The sequence below is a fragment of the Populus euphratica genome, unplaced genomic scaffold (genome assembly GCF_000495115.2).
Source record: "Populus euphratica unplaced genomic scaffold, PopEup_1.0 scaffold74.1, whole genome shotgun sequence".
NCBI classification, from domain to species: Eukaryota; Viridiplantae; Streptophyta; class Magnoliopsida; order Malpighiales; family Salicaceae; genus Populus; species Populus euphratica.
In genome coordinates, this window is record NW_011499954.1 from 497,242 (window position 1) to 516,757 (window position 19,516).

At 35.2% G+C, this 19,516-nt stretch overlaps 3 protein-coding genes across 4 annotated transcripts in view; all 3 read left to right on the forward strand.

Moving 5' to 3' along the window:
- EMB2016 (mRNA methyltransferase EMB2016) overlaps nucleotides 1–6,631 on the forward strand; it is a 17,423-nt gene extending 10,792 nt beyond the window's left edge. The window contains exons 21-28 of the mRNA XM_011044280.1: nucleotides 137–351; nucleotides 457–526; nucleotides 843–1,165; nucleotides 2,951–3,131; nucleotides 3,220–4,572; nucleotides 4,678–5,469; nucleotides 5,565–5,636; nucleotides 6,208–6,631. Coding sequence (XP_011042582.1) covers nucleotides 137–351; nucleotides 457–526; nucleotides 843–1,165; nucleotides 2,951–3,131; nucleotides 3,220–4,572; nucleotides 4,678–5,469; nucleotides 5,565–5,636; nucleotides 6,208–6,228 — 3,027 coding nt within the window. The 3' untranslated portion in view covers nucleotides 6,229–6,631. The remainder of the gene's footprint in view (nucleotides 1–136; nucleotides 352–456; nucleotides 527–842; nucleotides 1,166–2,950; nucleotides 3,132–3,219; nucleotides 4,573–4,677; nucleotides 5,470–5,564; nucleotides 5,637–6,207) is intronic.
- A 961-nt stretch (nucleotides 6,632–7,592) lies between these two features.
- On the forward strand, nucleotides 7,593–11,536 carry LOC105138238 (uncharacterized). Of its 2 annotated transcripts, none has more exons than XM_011044281.1 (4): nucleotides 7,593–7,904; nucleotides 10,194–10,368; nucleotides 10,811–10,890; nucleotides 10,979–11,536. In XM_011044281.1, exons 2-4 carry the CDS (start codon nucleotides 10,300–10,302, stop codon nucleotides 11,238–11,240), a joined length of 411 nt encoding a protein of 136 aa, XP_011042583.1. In that variant the 5' UTR covers nucleotides 7,593–7,904; nucleotides 10,194–10,299; the 3' UTR covers nucleotides 11,241–11,536. The 2 variants fall into 2 exon arrangements, with proteins under 2 accessions (XP_011042583.1, XP_011042584.1); XM_011044282.1 differs by lacking the exon at nucleotides 7,593–7,904 and adding an exon at nucleotides 7,909–7,926.
- Nucleotides 11,537–14,287: 2,751 nt separating this feature from the next.
- Nucleotides 14,288–15,260, forward strand: LOC105138240 (dof zinc finger protein DOF3.5). The gene has a single exon (XM_011044283.1). The coding sequence runs from the start codon at nucleotides 14,288–14,290 to the stop codon at nucleotides 15,155–15,157; it is 870 nt and encodes a 289-aa protein (XP_011042585.1). The 3' UTR covers nucleotides 15,158–15,260.
- The last annotated feature ends 4,256 nt before the right edge of the window (nucleotides 15,261–19,516 follow it).

Below are 19,516 nucleotides of genomic sequence, written 5' to 3' on the forward strand. Positions count from 1 at the left end.
CTCTCTCTCTCTCTCTCACACACACACACACACACACACACAAACACACCCACACGTGCGCGCACACACACACAAACACATATGTAAACCTCATTATCAGCAACTTGTTTCACTCACTGATTTTTGTTGTTATTAGGAACTGTTATTGGAGGAAGGCATTGCTGAGATGCTAACACAAGTGCTGGAAAGGTGCTTAGTTGCTATCGGTTCAGATGGAAAACAGATCTCAGATAGTAAAATTTCAGCCAAGTCTGGGTTTACTTTGATCAGTTGGTGCTGTCCCGTGTTCAAGTCCTTCTCACTTCTTTGTGTTCCTCGAACACCTTTACCATACCCCGTGAGACATGATTTGTGAGTAACATAAGATAATATTTATGTGCATTCTCTGTTCCACCTCCCCCCCTGACATGATGGGATTTGACATTATGTTTATTAAACTTGTTGGTGGTGTATTAGGCACAGTTCTGCAAGTTTAAGTGCTAAAGACTGTTCATTGATTCTACCATATCTGCTTAAGTTCTGCCAGGTGACTCTTTGTTCCTTTCTATACATTGAAGAAGTGCTAACATACAAACTGTTTGTGTCAATTGTTTGGTCGTCTTCTTTGCTAAGGAAGTGTATTTCTGATATTTATGTTGCTAGTGTCTGAGAACTTGAAAAAACTTTAAGGATTGTAAGACTGAGAATCTTTGGGGCTTTTGGTTTGGAAAGGGAAAGGGTTAGATTCTTGCTCTTAATTATTTTGGATCACCTTGCCGTTTCTTGTCCAGAAAGATTTTGAGAGGAACTTGTGTCTTGCTTCATTTGAGTCGACCAATAACTGGGAATGCCCTCATTTTCAGGTCTTACCGGTTGGAAAAGAGTTGCTTTCTTGCCTTGCATTCTTTAAAGATTTAAGTTCCTGCAATGAAGGTCAAAGTGCTTGTGTGACGACTTTGCATCACATCAACACCAGCATTGAGGAACATGAATCTGTAAAAGGACAGGAAAGGAATGGGAATTATAATTTGGATGACATTGAATGGAGAAAGCATCCTCCTTTGCTTTCTTGCTGGATTAGGTTGTTGGAATCAGTGGATTCAAAAGATGACGCCTCGATTTGTGCACTTGAGGCTGTTACTACATTATCTATTGGTGCTTTGTGCTTTTGCGTGGATAGTAAATGGTGAGTCAGCTCGTTTTTTTTATCCATGAATTGGAGTATAATTTTAATGGTTGACTAGGATTATTGAGTAATATGCTATTGTTTTAGTAGTTTATGAAGTGTATTTATGTTGGAAAACCCTATAATCTGCATATGCTTGTAGTATATATTTTGGATGCTTGAATTTGGCCATAATTTGCAAGTGGTATTCATTGATATATGGTTTTACTAGCGTCATCTAATACACTGACCTTGTCCACATTTTCTTTTTGGTAGTAGTTTGAACTTCACTGATGTGGTTGAGTTTGAGAGCCCAATCAAGAAAAATGGTGCTTGGTTTTTTAGTTTCTGGCTGATTTTGTGACAATTTGACAAGCTTGATTCACAATTTTCCTTGGCCTTTCTAATCAAGCAGTTACCAAGCTGAACTCATTTATGCAATGAATAATCTTAGAAGCATTAAGAGAGCCTGTTTTGAGTTTTTTGGTCTGACAGCCATAGTGCATTGTCACCATTTGTGATGATTGCAAGAGATATGAAACTCCTCTGATATAAGAGAAATTAAATGTACTGAACAAATGAGGATAGTTATAGGTAGGATGGAGAACACTCAACGATTAAACAACAAATAAACTGTTTATCTATGTTTGGTATCAATAACTGGTTTTTATTTAATGAGAAGTATATTCTGAACATATATCATACGATAAACAATTATTAGTGCATTGTCACCATTTTTGATGATTGCATGAGATATGAAACTCCTTTGATATAAGAGGAATTAGATGTACTGAACAAATGAGGATACTTATAGGGAGGATGGAGAACACTCAACGATTAAACACCAAATAGACTGTTTGTCTATGTTTGGTATTAATAACTGGTTTTTATTTAATGAAAAGTATATTCTGAACATATATCATACAATAAACAATTATTTTCTATGAATGTCAAATAAGATCCATAACATTGTTAGCAGCTCTGTGTTTATATTATTTTGTATACCTGTTAGCAGACAACTATTTCAATTTTTTGTGCAAGGTTTATTATGGCATTTGAATAATTTATGTATGTTATAGGCAGTGTTGTCAAAAGACACTTGGGTGTTTGCCTAAGCGCTACAGGAGAGGCGAGGCCATAACACCTTTACTAGCCTCGGGCAATGATTTTAATGAAGCACTATTGCTCACCTGCCTATTGGCTGGATTTTTCTTTTTACGTTTTGACCTATTTGTCCATTTTAATCTACCACAAAAACAAGTTAGGGGTGTTTTTGTAAAAAACAAAGATTAAGGTACAAAAAAAATTAAAAAATATTTGTCTTTTTATTTCATTCTCACTTAATTTCTTTCTTCTTCACTCTTTCTCTCCCTCTCTTCCTCTCACCCCATGTTATTCCTTTGTCACTCTCTTCACATGTCCATTTACAATATTTTATATTTTCTTTTGATTTTCTAATGAGAAATATAACTTTATATGAATATGTTATGGTATTTTATATATATTTTAAAGCTAATATTATACAATTATTTTTCTTTAATTTATAGCATAGCGCCTTTTGCCTTTGACAACACAGGTTCTAGGCTTCATTGATAACTTTCGGATCCTGGTTATCAATAAAACCATTTCAAATTTTGTGCCAGGTCTGTTTTGGCAATGAAGGGATTTTTTTTTCTTGTCTCTAGGTTTCTGTTCATGGGTTTGAATAATTTATTATGATATAGGATTCATCATCAACTTTTGTTCCTGTAATGATATGCCAAGTCATTTATCCATTAAGCTGATAGTTTCTTATTCTTCTCTTAGTAATTTGAATTTGAATGGGGTGGCTGCGATAAAAAAACTTTTCGGTATCCATGATGATATGGATGGGACAGATACCTCTCCAGAGAACATAGGTTTCATACTGGAAATGATTACACTTCTGAGTTCAAAGTTAAATGATGATGGCTATCTAGCTACAGATATGAGGGAAAGTTTGTATCAAGTAAGTTGATTAAAATGTTTTGTCTTTAAATTACTTCTTTTATCATCATTGGTTTTGTGGAAGCTGACTGGTTGTCGTCAATTTACAGGCTTCAGATTCTGCGAAGTCATTGTTACTATTGTTGCAGAAGCCCACTGGTTCGGTTACAATAGATGACATTATGAGCAGTGAAGGCATTCAATCTCTACCATCAAATGAGCTTCTGGTTCATTCAAGAATAAATCAGATGGCAGATGGCACTGCTGAAAAGTTTGATGGTTGCCTTTACCTAGGAGGCCTTGGAGATAAATTTCTGTGGGAATGTCCAGAAACCCTACCTGATAGATTGTCGCAGAATCCTTCTATGAAAAGGAAATTATCATCATTGGATGGTTCTAGTAAGCGTGTCAAGGGAGAAACTTCAGTGGCTGAAGCTACTGGACAAAATGCATTTTCCCGGGGAATGGGCTCATCGACTGCTGCTTCTGGTCCAACTCGCAGGGACACCTTTAGGCAGCGCAAGCCAAATACCAGTAGGCCTCCATCCATGCATGTTGACGACTATGTTGCTAGAGAAAGAAGTGTTGATGGTGTTAGCAATTCAAATGTTATAGCAGTCCAGCGAGTGGGATCTACAGGTGGAAGACCTCCATCAATTCATGTGGATGAATTTATGGCCAGGCAAAGAGAACGCCAGAATCCAATGGTACCTGTTGTTGGGGAACCTTCAGCAAAGGTTAAGAATGCAACCCCTGCGAATGATGTGGATAAGGAAAAAGACAACAAGTCTAAGCAATTGAAAACTGTTCTGGATGATGATCTTCAGGGAATAGATATTGTTTTTGATGGTGAGGAGTCTGAATCTGATGACAAATTGCCTTTTCCTCAGCCTGATGATAATCTGGAGCAGCTAGCCCCTGTCATAGGCGACCAAAGTTCTCCCCACTCTATTGTTGAAGAGACTGAGAGTGATGTTAATGGAAACAATCAATTTTCTCATTCACACACGCCATTAGCATCTCATGGTGATGAGAACACCCAAAGTGAATTCTCTTCAAGGATGTCTGTTTCTCGACCTGAAATGCCGTTGACACGAGAACCAAGTGTTTCTTCGGATAAGAAGTTTTTTGAGCAACCTGATGATGCAAAGAATACCATTAAGACTTCTGCTGGCTTTGATTCCATTTCAGCTGCAAGTACTTCAGGTTTTCCTCATCAGATTCCAGTTGATTCAAGGATGCCTCCACAAAATTTCTATATGAAGAACAGCTTGCAGCATTCTTCAGGATCTCGAGGACTTTATGACTCTAAAATTCCTCTGAATCAGCCACCTTTGCCTCCAATGCCACCTCCAGCAATGTCATCCATGATACCTCAGAATCATGATCCAGGCCCAACTCAGTCATCCCCCTATGTTAACTCTGGAACAGAGTTGCAGCCTCCACTTCCTGCAGCCTTCCAAGTAAGATAAGATATGCTGTCGATTTAAAAGAAATTTTATCTGCTATCCTGCTGCTACCACGTGTTCTTCTGCATTTGTGTAATCATACTTTCCCCTCTTTTCCAGGTTCAGTCAGATTATCTATCTGCATTTGGTAGCAATCCTTCCATTCAGATGCCAGATTCCAAGTATTCACGTGCTTCTATCTCTTCTCCCAGTGGATCTGCCGGGCCTCACCCACCACTTCCTCCTACACCACCTCCCTTCTCATCTAGTCCATATAATTTACCTTCTTTAAATCCTTCTACTTCTCAATGTTCAGTATATACTGTTGGAACAAATGAGCTTCCCCAGACCTCTACTTCACCACCAATTGATCCAAGATTAGGAAATCTCTCTGTGTCGGGTGCTGGTTTAACTTCTTATATGCCACCTCCTCTAATGCCACCCATGGTTTTCAGTAGGCCAGCTACAATCCCTGTGACTCCTTATGGAAGCATCCCCACCCAGCAGCAAGGCGAGAGTCCAAATGTCTTGCAAAATCTCTCCATTCCTCAGCCTTCTGCTCAGTCAATACATCAGCTGCAGCCTCTGCAGCCTCCGCTTCGACGTCCACCCCAGCCACCTCAACATCTTTGGTCACTTGCACAATCTTCTCAGCAGCTGGAACAAGGGGGGTCGTTGCAAAGTCCTATTCAAATGCAAGGCCATCAATTACAAATGCTGCAACAACCACAACTCCCTTCTGTGCATGCTCATTATCAAGCTCAGCAGCAAGAGCTTTCTCAGTCAAGGCAGCAGCTAGTTGAGCATGCACAGCCACATGTTATACATCAGCAGGGAGATGTTTCATCCCAGCAGCAACAAGATCTTGGAATGTCGTTACAGGAGTACTTCAAGGATCCAAAAGCTATCACGGTACCTGCATTTTACAGACAAGGAACATAGTTTATGGTTTTGAAATGTACATGCTTTATTTCACCTTAAAAGTTAATTCTCTTGTTTTATGGCAGTCTTTATTGAGTAACAAGGAAGAGCTGTGCCGGCTTTTGGAGCAAAATCCAAAATTAATGCAGATGCTTCAGGTTATTATCATTAAATTTCTTCCTCATTTTTCCAACTCTTATGTGCTAGTTCTTGTTTCTTACTGATGTTGAAACTGTGAAGTTACAATGATAATTGAAGCCTTTGTATAAACAAATTTCAGTTTTTAGGCGAGAGCTTAAAGTCAAGTTGACTATTATCAAACCAAACCAGCCATAACTGAACCAAGTCAAAACAAACCACATGATTTAAGTTTCAGGCTCTCAACCCCTTGAAAGAGTTCTAAAACTACCCTGCACTTGAGAGTTCTGTTACAAGATTGATCACTACCATCTATGCCAAAAAAAGATCATATGATGTGTAAATCAGTGTAGCAGTTGGTGATATATAAAAAGAATCAAGACCAAACCTATGCTTTTAGAAGTAAAATCCAAACCAAGTAGTTAATTTGGGTCCAGTTTCAGTTGCCCTTGTCATCCTGAATTGTCAGTTTTGGTGTTGAGCTATTCCTATCGTTCAATCCTTTTGGTCTTTCAGTTGGTTTTTATGAGATTTGAGGTATTGTGATGATAGCTGTCTCTTAAATATTCATGTTTTTCTTCTTGTTTACAGGAAAGACTAGGCCAGCAATAGCATCAGTCTGTGGATTTAAATTTTGATCTCGTTAGCTTCTTCAGGGTACATTCAACGGAGCTGTAACTGTGTGTCCATGTTGCATCAAGTCCCAGCTTCCATTATCCCATTCTGCAAGAATTGTTTTTCAGCCTTGTCCACTGAAATTTTTTGCATAAATGCTGTACAATATGATGCCATTAATTCTTGTTGTACTGTAAATTATCATTAAATTGCTTATTATCTGGTTATTTTTTCCGAAGATGACAATGCTGGCTTCCAGTTCCCCGTATTGGTTGTTTACCTCTCCAAAATATGATACAATTATGCTGTAAACTGTATGAAGTTGTAGGATTAGTTGTCTTATAACTTGAAACTGTTAAGAGTAGATAATGCAAATGTGGTTATCTAATTGTTCTCAGAAGTCAGAATCTTTCCATCATTTCACTCTGATTGCTGTGAAGAGTCATGGTTGTTGAATGAGTCTAAATTTGTGTTAGGGTAGGAAGTTGTGGTTTCCTAGGTCTAGTTAATTCCTTGTAGCTCCTTTATGTTCTTGAGTTAGATTGTTGATCTGATCTCGGAAGCATTTTTATACGAAATCCATGAGGTTTTGGTTCAAGATGTTGCTTCATCTTCAAAATTGGACACCTTAACTGATGCAGTTTTGTATATTTTAGTTGCAGAATGGGAGAGTTACCTGGATAATGCAACTATAGGTGACTCCCATTCTGCAACTGTATATATATGTAACTCTTCTATTTTTCCATTCTGCAACTGAAATATATAGAACTAAGATATAGAGAAACCGCATAAGTGAAAGTGTCCAATTTTAAAGATGAAGTATATATTTTAATTAATGTGGTTGTCTGGTTAATTTATAAGTACTTTGATTAATTTTATGGGTTTTAAAGTTAAATGTAAATCTTAGTGGTATTAAGAAAACTTGAACTTGTAACTTTTAAAAAATAAATTTAAAACCTGAACTAATTTAAAATTAAGCTATTGTTTAAACTGTGTTTTCAGCCTAATTTCTTCCCTTCCCATGTTTTTAAAATATTGAAGCTCATTTAATTTTTATCACTTTTTTTTATGTATTTTATTTTATTTTATAAAAATATAAAGGATGAATTAAGAGGAAAAAAGGAAAAGGAGTTAAGATGACAAAGGATGAATGAGAAAAAAAAAATAAAAATGATTTTTTCATTTCTGGTTCGTAGGGGATGTCTACAATATAAATGCATAAACATTTATAAAATATTTTGTTTTTGAAGTATTTTAATTTTTTTAAAATTAATTTTTTAAAATTAACTTTTTTGATGTTTTTAAAGATTATTTGCTAATATTAAAAATTAAATTAAAAAATACCCACAAACCTAAATAAAAAACAAAAAGTAAAGAAAAGAAAAGAAAACAAAAGAAAAAACCCAGCCGTTCCTTCTCTCTCAACCGTAGCCTTTGTTCCACAAAAATCCTAATTCCCAGAAGGGCCAGAACATTAAAGTCAGCCGCCTCTCGCACACGGTTTCTGTTATCACAGCAATTTCACAGTAGCTCCAGTCACCGATCAACTAATCCACCAGGTCTTTCCATCAGCGACACCCACAACCGTTCCAGCAGCAAGTTCTCTCAGCCGCTGCTCCTCTTCGTCAGCACCAGCAGCACCCCACCACCAACCAGAACGTCTTCTTTTTTTGGTAATCCTCAAGACTCCAATAGGTTCCCTTTAATTTCCTTTATAATCGAACTCTCAATCTAAGGATTTTACTTGTTTATGTATTTGCTTATTGTGATTCTTTTAGCTTTGCTGTTTTGTTTCCTTATTCACCAGCTGCTTCCTCGTTAAAATATTAAATTTTGACGAATGCTTTCTTATACGGGTGCCTTTTGTCTCCAAAGCAAACGAGTGTTTTGATTTACTTTGCACTTTGTGCTGCCTAGCGTGTGTTTTTGTGTGCTTATGCAGTATATAAACACTAGGTTAGGTTGATGCATCAATCTTGTCTCTTGTATTTCGTGCGCCTAGACTTGATGTTCTTATGTAATGTAATCGGATCAAGCAAAAAGTGTTTAGAGGAGAAGTGAGAATGGACTCTTAAGATGATGAAAAGAGAAGGGTTTTTTTCTCCTCTGGTAAACGATCTGTCTAGGCTGGTTCTAGATTTTGAATTGTCATGCTTTAATGCTAGGCTACTAGTAGTTGTCTTAAGGTTATGATATGAACATTCATAAATGATAGTAATGATAGATTATTTTAATTTCTCTGTAAAGAAAATATTCCCCTAAAACCCTTGGAAGCTCACTGTTAGTTTGTTTAGGTATGGGAGGAATGGACCAACTTTTTATTGTTCTGACCCCAATAGTAAACCACTTTGTCATAAACCTATTCTTGGCCCCTAAATTTTTTTTCCCATGTTTGTTTTTAAATATGAAATTTGTAAAAAAAGTTTGTTTTTCCATCAAAGAATCAATTTGTGAGTAGTATAATCCTTAAAAGGGTTCAATTCCATAGAAGTTGAAACTTTGCAGTTTCAAAAAATATTAGGTTTTGTTTTTATTAAAGATCGGCAAAATCCTTAAAAGGGTTCTATTTAGAACTTTATAAAAATAAAATAAAAATCACGTAAGCAAGGGGAATGGGTCAAAGCCTAATTTACCTTTTTTTCTGATTCCGCGCCTGAGTTTTTAAATTGAAGATGAGGCCATTTTGCTAGCTTTGGATCCCAAATTACTATGTTATGTCCTAGAAACCTTTACCTCTTACAATTAACACAGGCATAGTTTAGGCAAAACCTTAGCATACAAGTACAATAAGTATATTTTATCTTTAAAAATGAACACGAAACAACTTACCTTAGGTAGATTATTTTAGAGTGATTTTATCTTTTTTTTTTTAACATAATCAGGTCTTTACCTTGAACATTTAAAAAATTAGTTAGGGTTTTTAATTATTATAAAACTAGGTGGCAACTTCTTTTACTTATTATTACCTTTTTACATAATAGCTTCGCTGAGCTATCCACTGAGCTATCCCCTGTGAAAAATTAAATTATCTTCCTCAATGTCTTAAGAAATAGGCTAGTTCATACAATAAGACTATTTAATACTAATACTGCAAGAGATTTTTTGTTTCCATTTTACCCATTAGATTATGGAATGTTTCAAACTTCTATATACGAGATCATTAGATTATAAACATGTTGTAATAAAAAAATGAATTTTGGTTTTATGATGCATGAGACCAATTGAAATATGGTCCTTATTGATACTTTAGAACTACTATGTTGCATTTTGGACATTAAATACATTAACAAAGACCCTAAGAATGAGCTGGGTCAAGAAAGGTGCTGCAAATATGGTATTTCTTTGCAAACATTGAAATATAGTTTTCTATGTACGAAGTTTAAAACTTTGATTCAATCCAGAAAACTCCAATGCTACACCAACTTTGCGTGCTTCTTAATGCCATTTCCGCATATTGAAGAAACTTGTGTTTTTTTAATTATGGGTTATGGTTTTTGTCATTTGGATATTTGATACTTTTTTAATTATGGGTTATGGTTGTTGTCATTTGGATATTTGATACTTAATTTTTTTTTTTATTGTATTTTGGATATTTGAATTATATTTGTCAATTTGAACTTTTAAGCCTTTAGATTGTGATTTGCCTTTTGGATAATTAAAAATTATGTTGAAATTGTGGTTGGAATTTGTGTTGAAATTGAGGCAGACTTAAATTCAGCTAGCTGAATCAGTTTCATGTAGTACATCATTGACCTAGTGGGTTGACGGCTCAGGTTCTTCAGGCCACAACAAACAATCCACTCCCTCCCTAGAATAAGAAAAAGCACCAGCATCCATCTAGTACTATGCAGTTCCACAAAACCAAACACACGCACAAGCATGAAGACCGACTCTCTCTAGTTTATCTCCACCGACAGATATGTTTCTCATCTTTCGCCTTCCAATTTTCTGCTTCATATCAGGTGAATTTGGAACTCTAGCTTCCCCAAACTTGTTTTCAAAGCATTGGATGAATGGAAAATTATAGAATCGCAAGTGCAAGTTAATTGAAAAGAGTAGCAAATAGCAATGAGCATGGAGGCAGCGCAGAAAAAACCCCCTGCACAGATTGTCAGATTAGACAATGCCTTCAAAATGGTAACAAAATCCTTCTCTTTTCTTGTTTTTTTATACTTTAGTTCTGCTTATTTTTATGTGTGGTTTTCCCCTTTCTTCCCTTACACTGGTCAGTTTTTCAGCACCCTAGAAAGCATAAGAGAGAGAGAGGCTTCAATGCTGTGATTCAATTATTAGTAACTATCAGGTTTATCAATTTCAAGTTGCTGTTTATGGAAAATTTTTGAACTTGTTGAGCAGTCCACTATAGTCAGTGAAACAGAAACCCCATATTTTCCATGAATCATGAGGTTTGGTGATATGTTTTTTAGTAACTGTATCCTGTTCATAAGAAAATAGCAAATGACATTGTACATTCAGGAAGAAGTGGAATATAGACTTTCAATCTAGTGGAAGTGCAGCAGAAATTTTACCTCTTTTGTGTTTTGTTCTTCCTTTTGTTTCTTAACATTGTTGTGTGCAGGCTGGACTATGGGTCAATAACATGAGCAAGGCTGTAGAAGATGAACCAGCAGAAGTAGAATTGGAGGGCCGGCCTTCTAGGTAGTATAGCCATCGTTACATTTTCAATAGAGGATTTTGCTGCGTCATTATGAGCTGTATGTAAGAAATCTTTGCATGTTTTTTTTAGGCTCGGACTTGGTGCAAAAGAAGTTCCACGCCATTCTAAAGCTAGACTATCAAATGACCCTGTCGAAAGGAGGTTATATGCCAAGTTGGAAGCTGGAAAGAGAAGAGCTGCTAAAATTATTGAGGATTCCATTGTACCAGCTAGAGATTGCAACGAGGATGATGACAGTGACAGAGAATTAGAAAGCAGAACCAGTACATTTGCAAAGAAGAGACCAGGTCCTCAAGTACAATCTCTACAAGTTAAGAAGAAACAGAAGTAACTTGTTACCTCATCAAACATCAAATGTAACGTTTGTGTTTTGTATCTGTTAAATCATTTTTCATGTTCAAATTTGATGGCTGCATATGTTCCACCCCCCCTCAACTTAGAGAATTATCATAGCATCCTTTTGAAATCTCTTGATCTTTGATTAGTGTAGCAAGCTGTTGGACTTGGTTGCTGGGAATCCTTCTTAGCTTAACATCGTGAAAGACACTAGAATCTGTATAGTAGCTTGATGGGAATTGGTGTGAGATGTTATGGGTTGCGGACAATTTAAAAAGAATTTTTTTTCTTCAAATTAATATTTTTATATTATTGTGATGCATTAATATTAAAAATTATTATTTTAATATATTTCTGAATAATTTTTTTTTTTAAATACAACTATACTCTTAAATACACGGTAGCATTTGCTGCCCAAGGGCGTCCTCCTGGGGTGGGAGGTTTGGTACGAAACCGAATGGGGACACTGGATGCAAGGCTTCTCGGTCTACAAGGAATAACTTCGAAAGAGCAGAGTTGTGGGCTTCTAGACGGACAGAGTTCTGCATGTTCCAAGGGAGAGTAACCAATGTGCTGGTTTTATAGCTGGTGTTGGATCTAGCAATCTGGATATCCGGCAAGTATGGGAGAGTCTCCTAATGTTTATGGATTCATCTTCGAGAGTTGCTGCTATGGGGATAGCCTTTAGATGTAGCTAGTTTCAGTTCTACTTAATCTGAAGTACTAAGAAAAAGAAAGAAAAGAAGCGAGAGAAGCTTATGGTGGCTGGTGTGGCCTTGAATCTTCAACTCCCGCACTTATTGTTCAATCATCACTCTTAATCTTGCAGCAAGGCTCGAGGACAGTTGGAACATTGAATTCCTTGATGCCTAGTCTCCTTATGGTCTATCCATAGTAATTGAAGCCACATGCATTATGGGCACTATGACTGGGTTTGCTTCTTTCCCCGTTTTCATCATACTACTTGGCTGCTTGCAACCACAAATAAGAATCACATGAAGTCCTTTTCCTCTTGATAGTCGTTTGCGTCGCTCCCCCATGGCACCAAACGGCCAACAACTAGAAGAGTTATAACTGGGCTGGAGACTGAGAAATTAGTTAGTATAGTTTGAGAAGAACAGGAACTTGATTCGTTGATAAAAGCAAGCCTAAATCCAGTTCTTATTGCTTTGTCTCTGAAATCTTTAAGTTTAGGTGGAAGGCATCTCAAGGACGTGAAAATGAGTTTTGAATGTTAGTAAATATTACATGACACTCGCAAGATGAAGTCTTCGAAAGTTAAAGCGAGTGCTAACCAATTTAGGAAAGGCAAAAGGAAACAGAAGGCAGAATTTTAAGAGAGCAGAAGAAATCCGAGTGAATAATCGTGCATAGTTGTTTGATCTTCTAATGTAACTGTTCCATTTATATGAATTAACAATTTGATTATCTGATGGACCTTTCCAGCGTTATCTCCCATTCAACTAATGATGCTTTTCGCCTTCTCTTGGGTCTTTGAGTCCTCTTCTACTCTCTCGCTTACTAGTTCCTTCTGACCCAAAATCCCCACTTTCTTACTGGCTGCTTAATATTGCTTTCATCCATTCAGTACTGGCCTCTCTTCAAAACTTCTCCTTCAGTATTTTCATTCAATGAGTTCTTAATTTCCAAATTGTGTTACTGTCCATTAAAAATATATATCCATGGGAGTTTCAAAACACATTAAGATATACAAAAATTTCATTAATATAGTATATTGATTACAGCTTTAAGCACAAGTTAATAGCTATGCTGCTCCTGTAACACTTTGCTGTTTGTGATTGTGTTTGCAAGATCATCTCAAATTGATGAACTTCTGGGTGTCCTCAGTCAACGTCATAGTGGAAACCTTGGATTCCTAACAAAATATATATATTATTTATGAAATCTACGAGGTTCACATGATCCGAGGAGCCCACGATCCTTTTCAAGTGACTAAATATAACTACTATCTCCTAATAGACATTCTCTTTTAAGAAACACCTCATTTCTACAGTTATGACACTCGCATGTGATATGTTCTTGCTTGCTTCTTTTTATGACGAAATAAGCAAATGTTTCGGAAAAATAAAAGACAAGGGAAGATAAGGAAGCACCTTTTGGCTCCAGGATTGATTCTTATCGTCGGTCTCAGTTCAAACTTTACAAACTTGTTTTTCTTTTTTATTACAAAGGAAAGGCTCTCGAACACGTACGAGATCTCCTGGGAAGAAGAGAAGAACCTACTGTCTGTTGAGATACATGCTCATTGTCTTTACAAACTTGTTTAATTAACCGAGTGAGAGATATAACTTTAAGTGGTGTTTGCCATTCAAGTATTGTGGCTTTTTGGGTGCTATTTAAATTAAATGGTAGTCATTTGGCATTGATTGCCGAAGCAATAAATGGACGATGTAACAACCAAAAAAAAAAAAAAAAATTCATTAAAAAGGAAAAGAGAAAAATCTGCTGATATCCAACCTTGTACATGCAGCTCCAATATATTTATATCTGTGCAATATTTGATCTCAGTTCGGGGGGGGGGGGGGGGGGGGTGGTTTACTTGAGACGGGGATATTAACATGTACAAGATTAGACTCTGGAGAAACACTTCGGGTGTCAGTTTGCCAAGTTGATATTTTTTTAATATAGGATGCCTGCTCTTCTAAGAAATCAGAGTCAGACTCTCGAGGCATTTGCTTCCTCTACCACCCTCATATACACCAGTACTATTGTGCCACATGTACTAAACAGCGACACTGTGTATTAGCCTCCGGGGCTGTTACACACCACCAAAATCTTCCTTGACGGCACCGGATCCACTAAGCCTGGCTGTCTCATGTGCTTGAGTGCATACACATTTCCAAGACTTCCATTCCCTTAACAGTTGTGCACCTGAAACAAACTTAAGCCTCCATTCTTTCTCTTGGGGTGCACTCAAATTTCCTATACTACTTTCTTAATTGCTTTCAAACTCAACAGGAGAGAGAACCAGTGAAAGGTTAGGCAGTTTTATGAAGCCTATGAAGTTTGAAGCAATCTGGTATGGAGACAGGATGGAAGGAACATGCTGAGATATCACCAAGTTGTCCCCGGTGTGGTTCCTCAAATACTAAATTTTGTTATCACAACAACTACAGTTTAGCACAACCGAGATACTTCTGCAAAGGTTGTAGAAGGTATTGGACTAAAGGAGGATCCCTACGAAACGTGCCTGTTGGTGGTGGTTGCAGGAAGAATAGAAGAGGAAAGTCAATGAGGCTATCAACAGATGTTCACTCTAAGATTTCAGGTTATGGAGGCTTGTCTAATAACTCTATTAGACATCCATTTAGCCATAAAGGAATTTCCTCCATGGAGTCCTCTAGCTCATCGATGACTCCTGATGGTTCTCATATTGATCTCGCACTTGTTTATGCAAAGTTCTTGAATCCACAGCAAGATTCCAAGAGTGGTTTTGAAGTGCCTGAATTTAGAAGCGAGTTTGATCCATATCTTGAATTCCCTAACATTCCGAGCTCGTATTTGGAATCAAGTGCTCAATTACCTGAAGAAAATGGTCTTGCTGGATCCCTCACCATCTCTGACTTTTCGACAGGAGTTACTTTGAGTGACAATGATCACTTGATGTACTACTATAGTCTAGACTCAGCTCAAAAGCACCAAGATCACCAAGATAGGACTCAACAGTGTACAAGTGATCATGAAACAAGCAGCTTCCACTTGCTACCATTGCCAGGACAAGACACAGTCTCTCAAGAGATGCTTTGGTCAAATTCTCACATGATGGATAATCATAGCCTGGAAATGTCTCAACAACCAGTTCTTGGACCTGACACTCAAGATCCTAATCTATTGTTTGGTAACTGGAGTCCCTTTGACATGTCTAGCGATGATACTTTCTCAAGGTCTTGATAAAATGTGTTACTTCATTGCCTTTTTCCCTTGCTATACATGCATATCACTGTATAGAACCCGGAATAATCTACATAAACAAATAAGTATATGTTACCCGTGTTCATAATGGCACCTGTAACTGGGCTTTGTTGACAACACTCACGGAAGTAACTATATATTGAAGCTTCAAAAATGTTGCTCTCAGTTAGAGATGTTTCTTCTTCTTGGTCTTTTTTTTTTTTGAAATATATTAAATTCTTCTTCTTCGTCTTTTTTTTTTTTTTGAAATATATATATAAAAAAAGAGTCTCGTCATTTTATCAGCACAACTCCTCAGTTTTACCTTGATTCTACTCAACTAAACGTATGTTAATTCCAAACTAGTTGAGGTCGACTACATGGGTTTATTTTCTTCTGTGATCAATTCTTTTACAAGCTTGAACTGCATGTACATGTCAAAATTAATGTGGGACTAGCTATTTCTTTACCATTTAGATTCAGTTATTATTACAATAAGATCACACTAAAGGAATTGATATTTCAACAGGAAGCCAAAGAAGTACCAGTTTCAAGTTTCTGATACGTGAAAGATTTTTAATGTAGAAAATTATATTTGGCATCTTGTAATTTGGTTTAAATTGTAATTACAGGCTATAGTTTGAAAAATTTATACTTTACAAAAAATTTTAAATCTAAAAAATAACCAAACTACCCTTATAAATCAAATTAGAAAATCAACCAAACAACATATCAATCTTCTCTCTCTTCAAGTGATGAAACCTTCCTCTTTGAAAAATTTCAAACCCTAAATTGATTAAAACCCAACATGTCTCTCTCATCAAACCCTAGCCGATGATCTACCATGATCCAACTCGTAAGTTAAGTGAAGTAAGGATTTTCATGGCATTTATAAGCATTCAAGAAAAAGATAATTATAATAATGTAAACTCAATTTGACCCCACTTAATCCCATATGTATTGCCGAATATGATTAATCTTGATGAAATTATATGTTTTTGGGTGGTGAAATGGTTCCATCATAAGATTTTTGTTTTTTTTAGAAAGTTAAGATTTTAATTAATAGCTGTTGCGGCAACTAGAGTTTAAATATTTGTTGGTTTTTTGATTAGTTTGTTAAGGTTTTCAGTTGTATTTTTTTTTTATTTTTGCTAGGGATTAAACTTGTTTTGTTTAGAGTAAATTTAGAAGGTTTAAAGTTATAATTAGTTTTTATTTATTTTTTTTATCAATTTGGTGAGCTTGATCTTAAAGACAATACTTGGATTTTGTGGTACAATAGAGAAGGTGAACTTGCATGTTTAAGTAATTTGACTTCTTCAATTGCAAGTATATATAGGTTGTTAAGTTCCAATTATTTTGTTATTTAAACTATTATTTTTTATGGATTTAGTGGAGTGGGATTCCTCAATCTAGTTGAGTTTCGTGGTAATTACCAATAATTAGGGTAGCTGGAACTTGCAAACATAACAATTAGTAAATTTTAAAATTTTAGTTGTTTTTATATTTTTACAATAATATTGGATGCACTGGACATGAAAATGTCAATCATCTTAAGTTAATGTGGATGTCGAATGGTAATTTGATTATTAATTATGGTAAAAACATCAAGTATAAGAAATTAAATCAAGGTTTCATTATGAAAGCAAATGATTTAATTAATAAAGGTGATAAATAAAAAGAAAATCAAAAGAAAAATTTAGTGATCAATTTGAGGTGGTCATGACTTCTAAAGAATGAATTTTATTGTGAAATTTTTCATATCAATTGTCAACCTAATTCTAAGCTAAATATATGTTTCACCTGAGATTCAAAGTCTTGAATTCCAATTTGAATCCAATTAAATCTATGGTATTAACATAGTCAATGTTGACTATTTCCTTCTTAACTGATGTATTGTCATTTCCTTTTAATTATTTAAATGCTAACTTATAGCTGTGATGATCCAGATGTCAATATCTTTCCATTTATACCACCTCCGTATTAGATGAGTATTATCCCAACAACCTTATTCACGAAGCTTCAATCCCTTGTTTACTACTAATAATGTTAATTGTTACATCCATTCCCTCTTTGAGATCCTCGGCCTCAAAGTTGGGATGAGCTGAATGTAGCCACTTTTAATCTATCCATATCGTATCATTATTGGTTTGCCTTTGGTATTGTATTAAAAAATCCTTTATGAGACCCTTTCAAGTTTTTTCTCCCTCTACTTCTAGATCTATTTGAGTAATAGGTTGGGAACTCTTTCCCAAAATAGTGGTAGCTTTAATGCCACAAGTTCCATGGTTTTTAGTCTCTTTTTTAGTAATGAAACATTAAAGGTAAGATGCACTTCGATCCCTTCAGACAGTTGCAGATGATAAGCAACACTCCTACATTATTTTCTCTACTTTGAGTGGCCCATTTTTAGTAATGAAACATTAAAGGTAAGACGCACTTCGATCCCTTCGGACAGTTTCAAATGATAAGCAACACTCCTAAATTATTTTCTCTACTTTGAGTGGCCTATAATATTGATGAGCTAACTTCTTCTTTCTTTGTTGTCATATACTTATTTAGCTATAGGGTTGTAATTTTAGGTATGCACATTCTCGCACCTCAAACTATTTCTCTTTTTGTTTTTTTTTTTAAAATAACATATCCTTTTTGTTGATTTTGTGCTTTAGCTAGGTTGCCCTTGATGTTGTGTAAAATGATTGTTTTGTTTTTTAGGTGCTTTTCTACAACCTGGTATGTGAGACCAAGAATATAACTAAATAGGCTTCGGGTTTCGTAACCATATAATGCTTAAAATAGGTTGGTTTTAAGGGACGAATGGTAATTAATGTTATACCACCACTTGGCCATAATGATCTACTATGACCAAGTTTTAAGATTATCTGCTATGAAGTATCGTAAGTACTTCTTTAAGGTTTTGTTGGTAACCTTAATCTGCTAATTAATTTAGAGCCAACCCTTTATATTTTAAATAATTCTTACCAAAGTCTATTAGTAAAGATAAAATCTTTATTCAAAACTATATTTTCTAGAAGCCTATATAACTTTATGACATTCTAAACAAAAACTAGGGTAACCCTTGAAGCTGTGTAAGGATAAGTAATAAATACAAAGTGAGCATACTTTGTTAACCTATCAATCATCATAAATATTATTGAATACTTATCAAAGGATCATAAACCTTCAACAAAATCCATGGAAATGGATGACCGAGGTTTTTGCCAGTATTGGTAGGGGTTTTAGCAACCCTAATTTAGTTTTTCAATTTGGCCCTTTAACAAGTGTTATATTATTGAATGTAATCTCTTTCTTTTATCTTCATACATGTCTAGAAAGAAATCCTTCTTGGACCTTTAAAGTGTCTTTTCATATTATGAGTTCCTTAATAAAAGTCTGTTATAGATAAATTTTAGAACTACAGGTTTAAGAAGACAATGTTTACTGATGTAAATTTTTTCTTTATATAGCAGTAGCCTGCTTTTAAGTTGAAACTTTAGTGCTCTTAAAGTATCATTTTCTATCTTTTGAAATATGTATTGATTTTTAAAATTTATAGCATAACTCCTCTTTAAATTCTTTACCCATTATACTAATAGAATAGTTATAACCCTCTATACTAATAGAATAGTTATGGACCACAATTCTTTAATCTTTATTTCTCTTTTAATCAACCCCTTGGCTTTCTTAGATAATATGTCAGCCACTTTATTCTCTTTCCTCGCTTTGTATTCCATCAAAAATTCAATCCTAGTAGCTTAGAAGCTTATTTTTAACTACAAGGATGTCCTTATCTTTTGTTCTAACAAATACTTGAGGCTTTGTTGGATAATTTTAACTTTTAAAGATTGACCAAATAAATATTATTGTGCACTACCATTATTAACCCCAATAGCTCTTTTTATAAGTTGATGGATCTAATTATTTACCCCAAAATCTTTACTTAACAGGAGATTGATTTCTCTTATTACATCAACACATCCTCTACCTTTACCCTTGAAACATCATATTATACTATAAAGGGTTTAGTAAAGTTTGATATCACTAATACTGAAGGTTTTGACATAGCTTATTTTAATTTTTTAAAGGCTTTTTTTGTTTGTAAATTTTATCTAAAGTGTATTTTTTAAGTAATTGGATTAATAAGCTAGTTATATTTCCATATCCCTGTATAATACCATACTTATATTCATGATTGAACTCCTTAAACTTTAAACTTCAATTCTAGACAAAACCTTTTACTTTATACCAATGACCCATCAATCATCTTAACCTTAATAGGTTATTATTCTTCTACAAACATGCCTAACCATATTGCAACCTTTGAGTAAATAAAATTATGAGAACTTCTTGTATCCATTA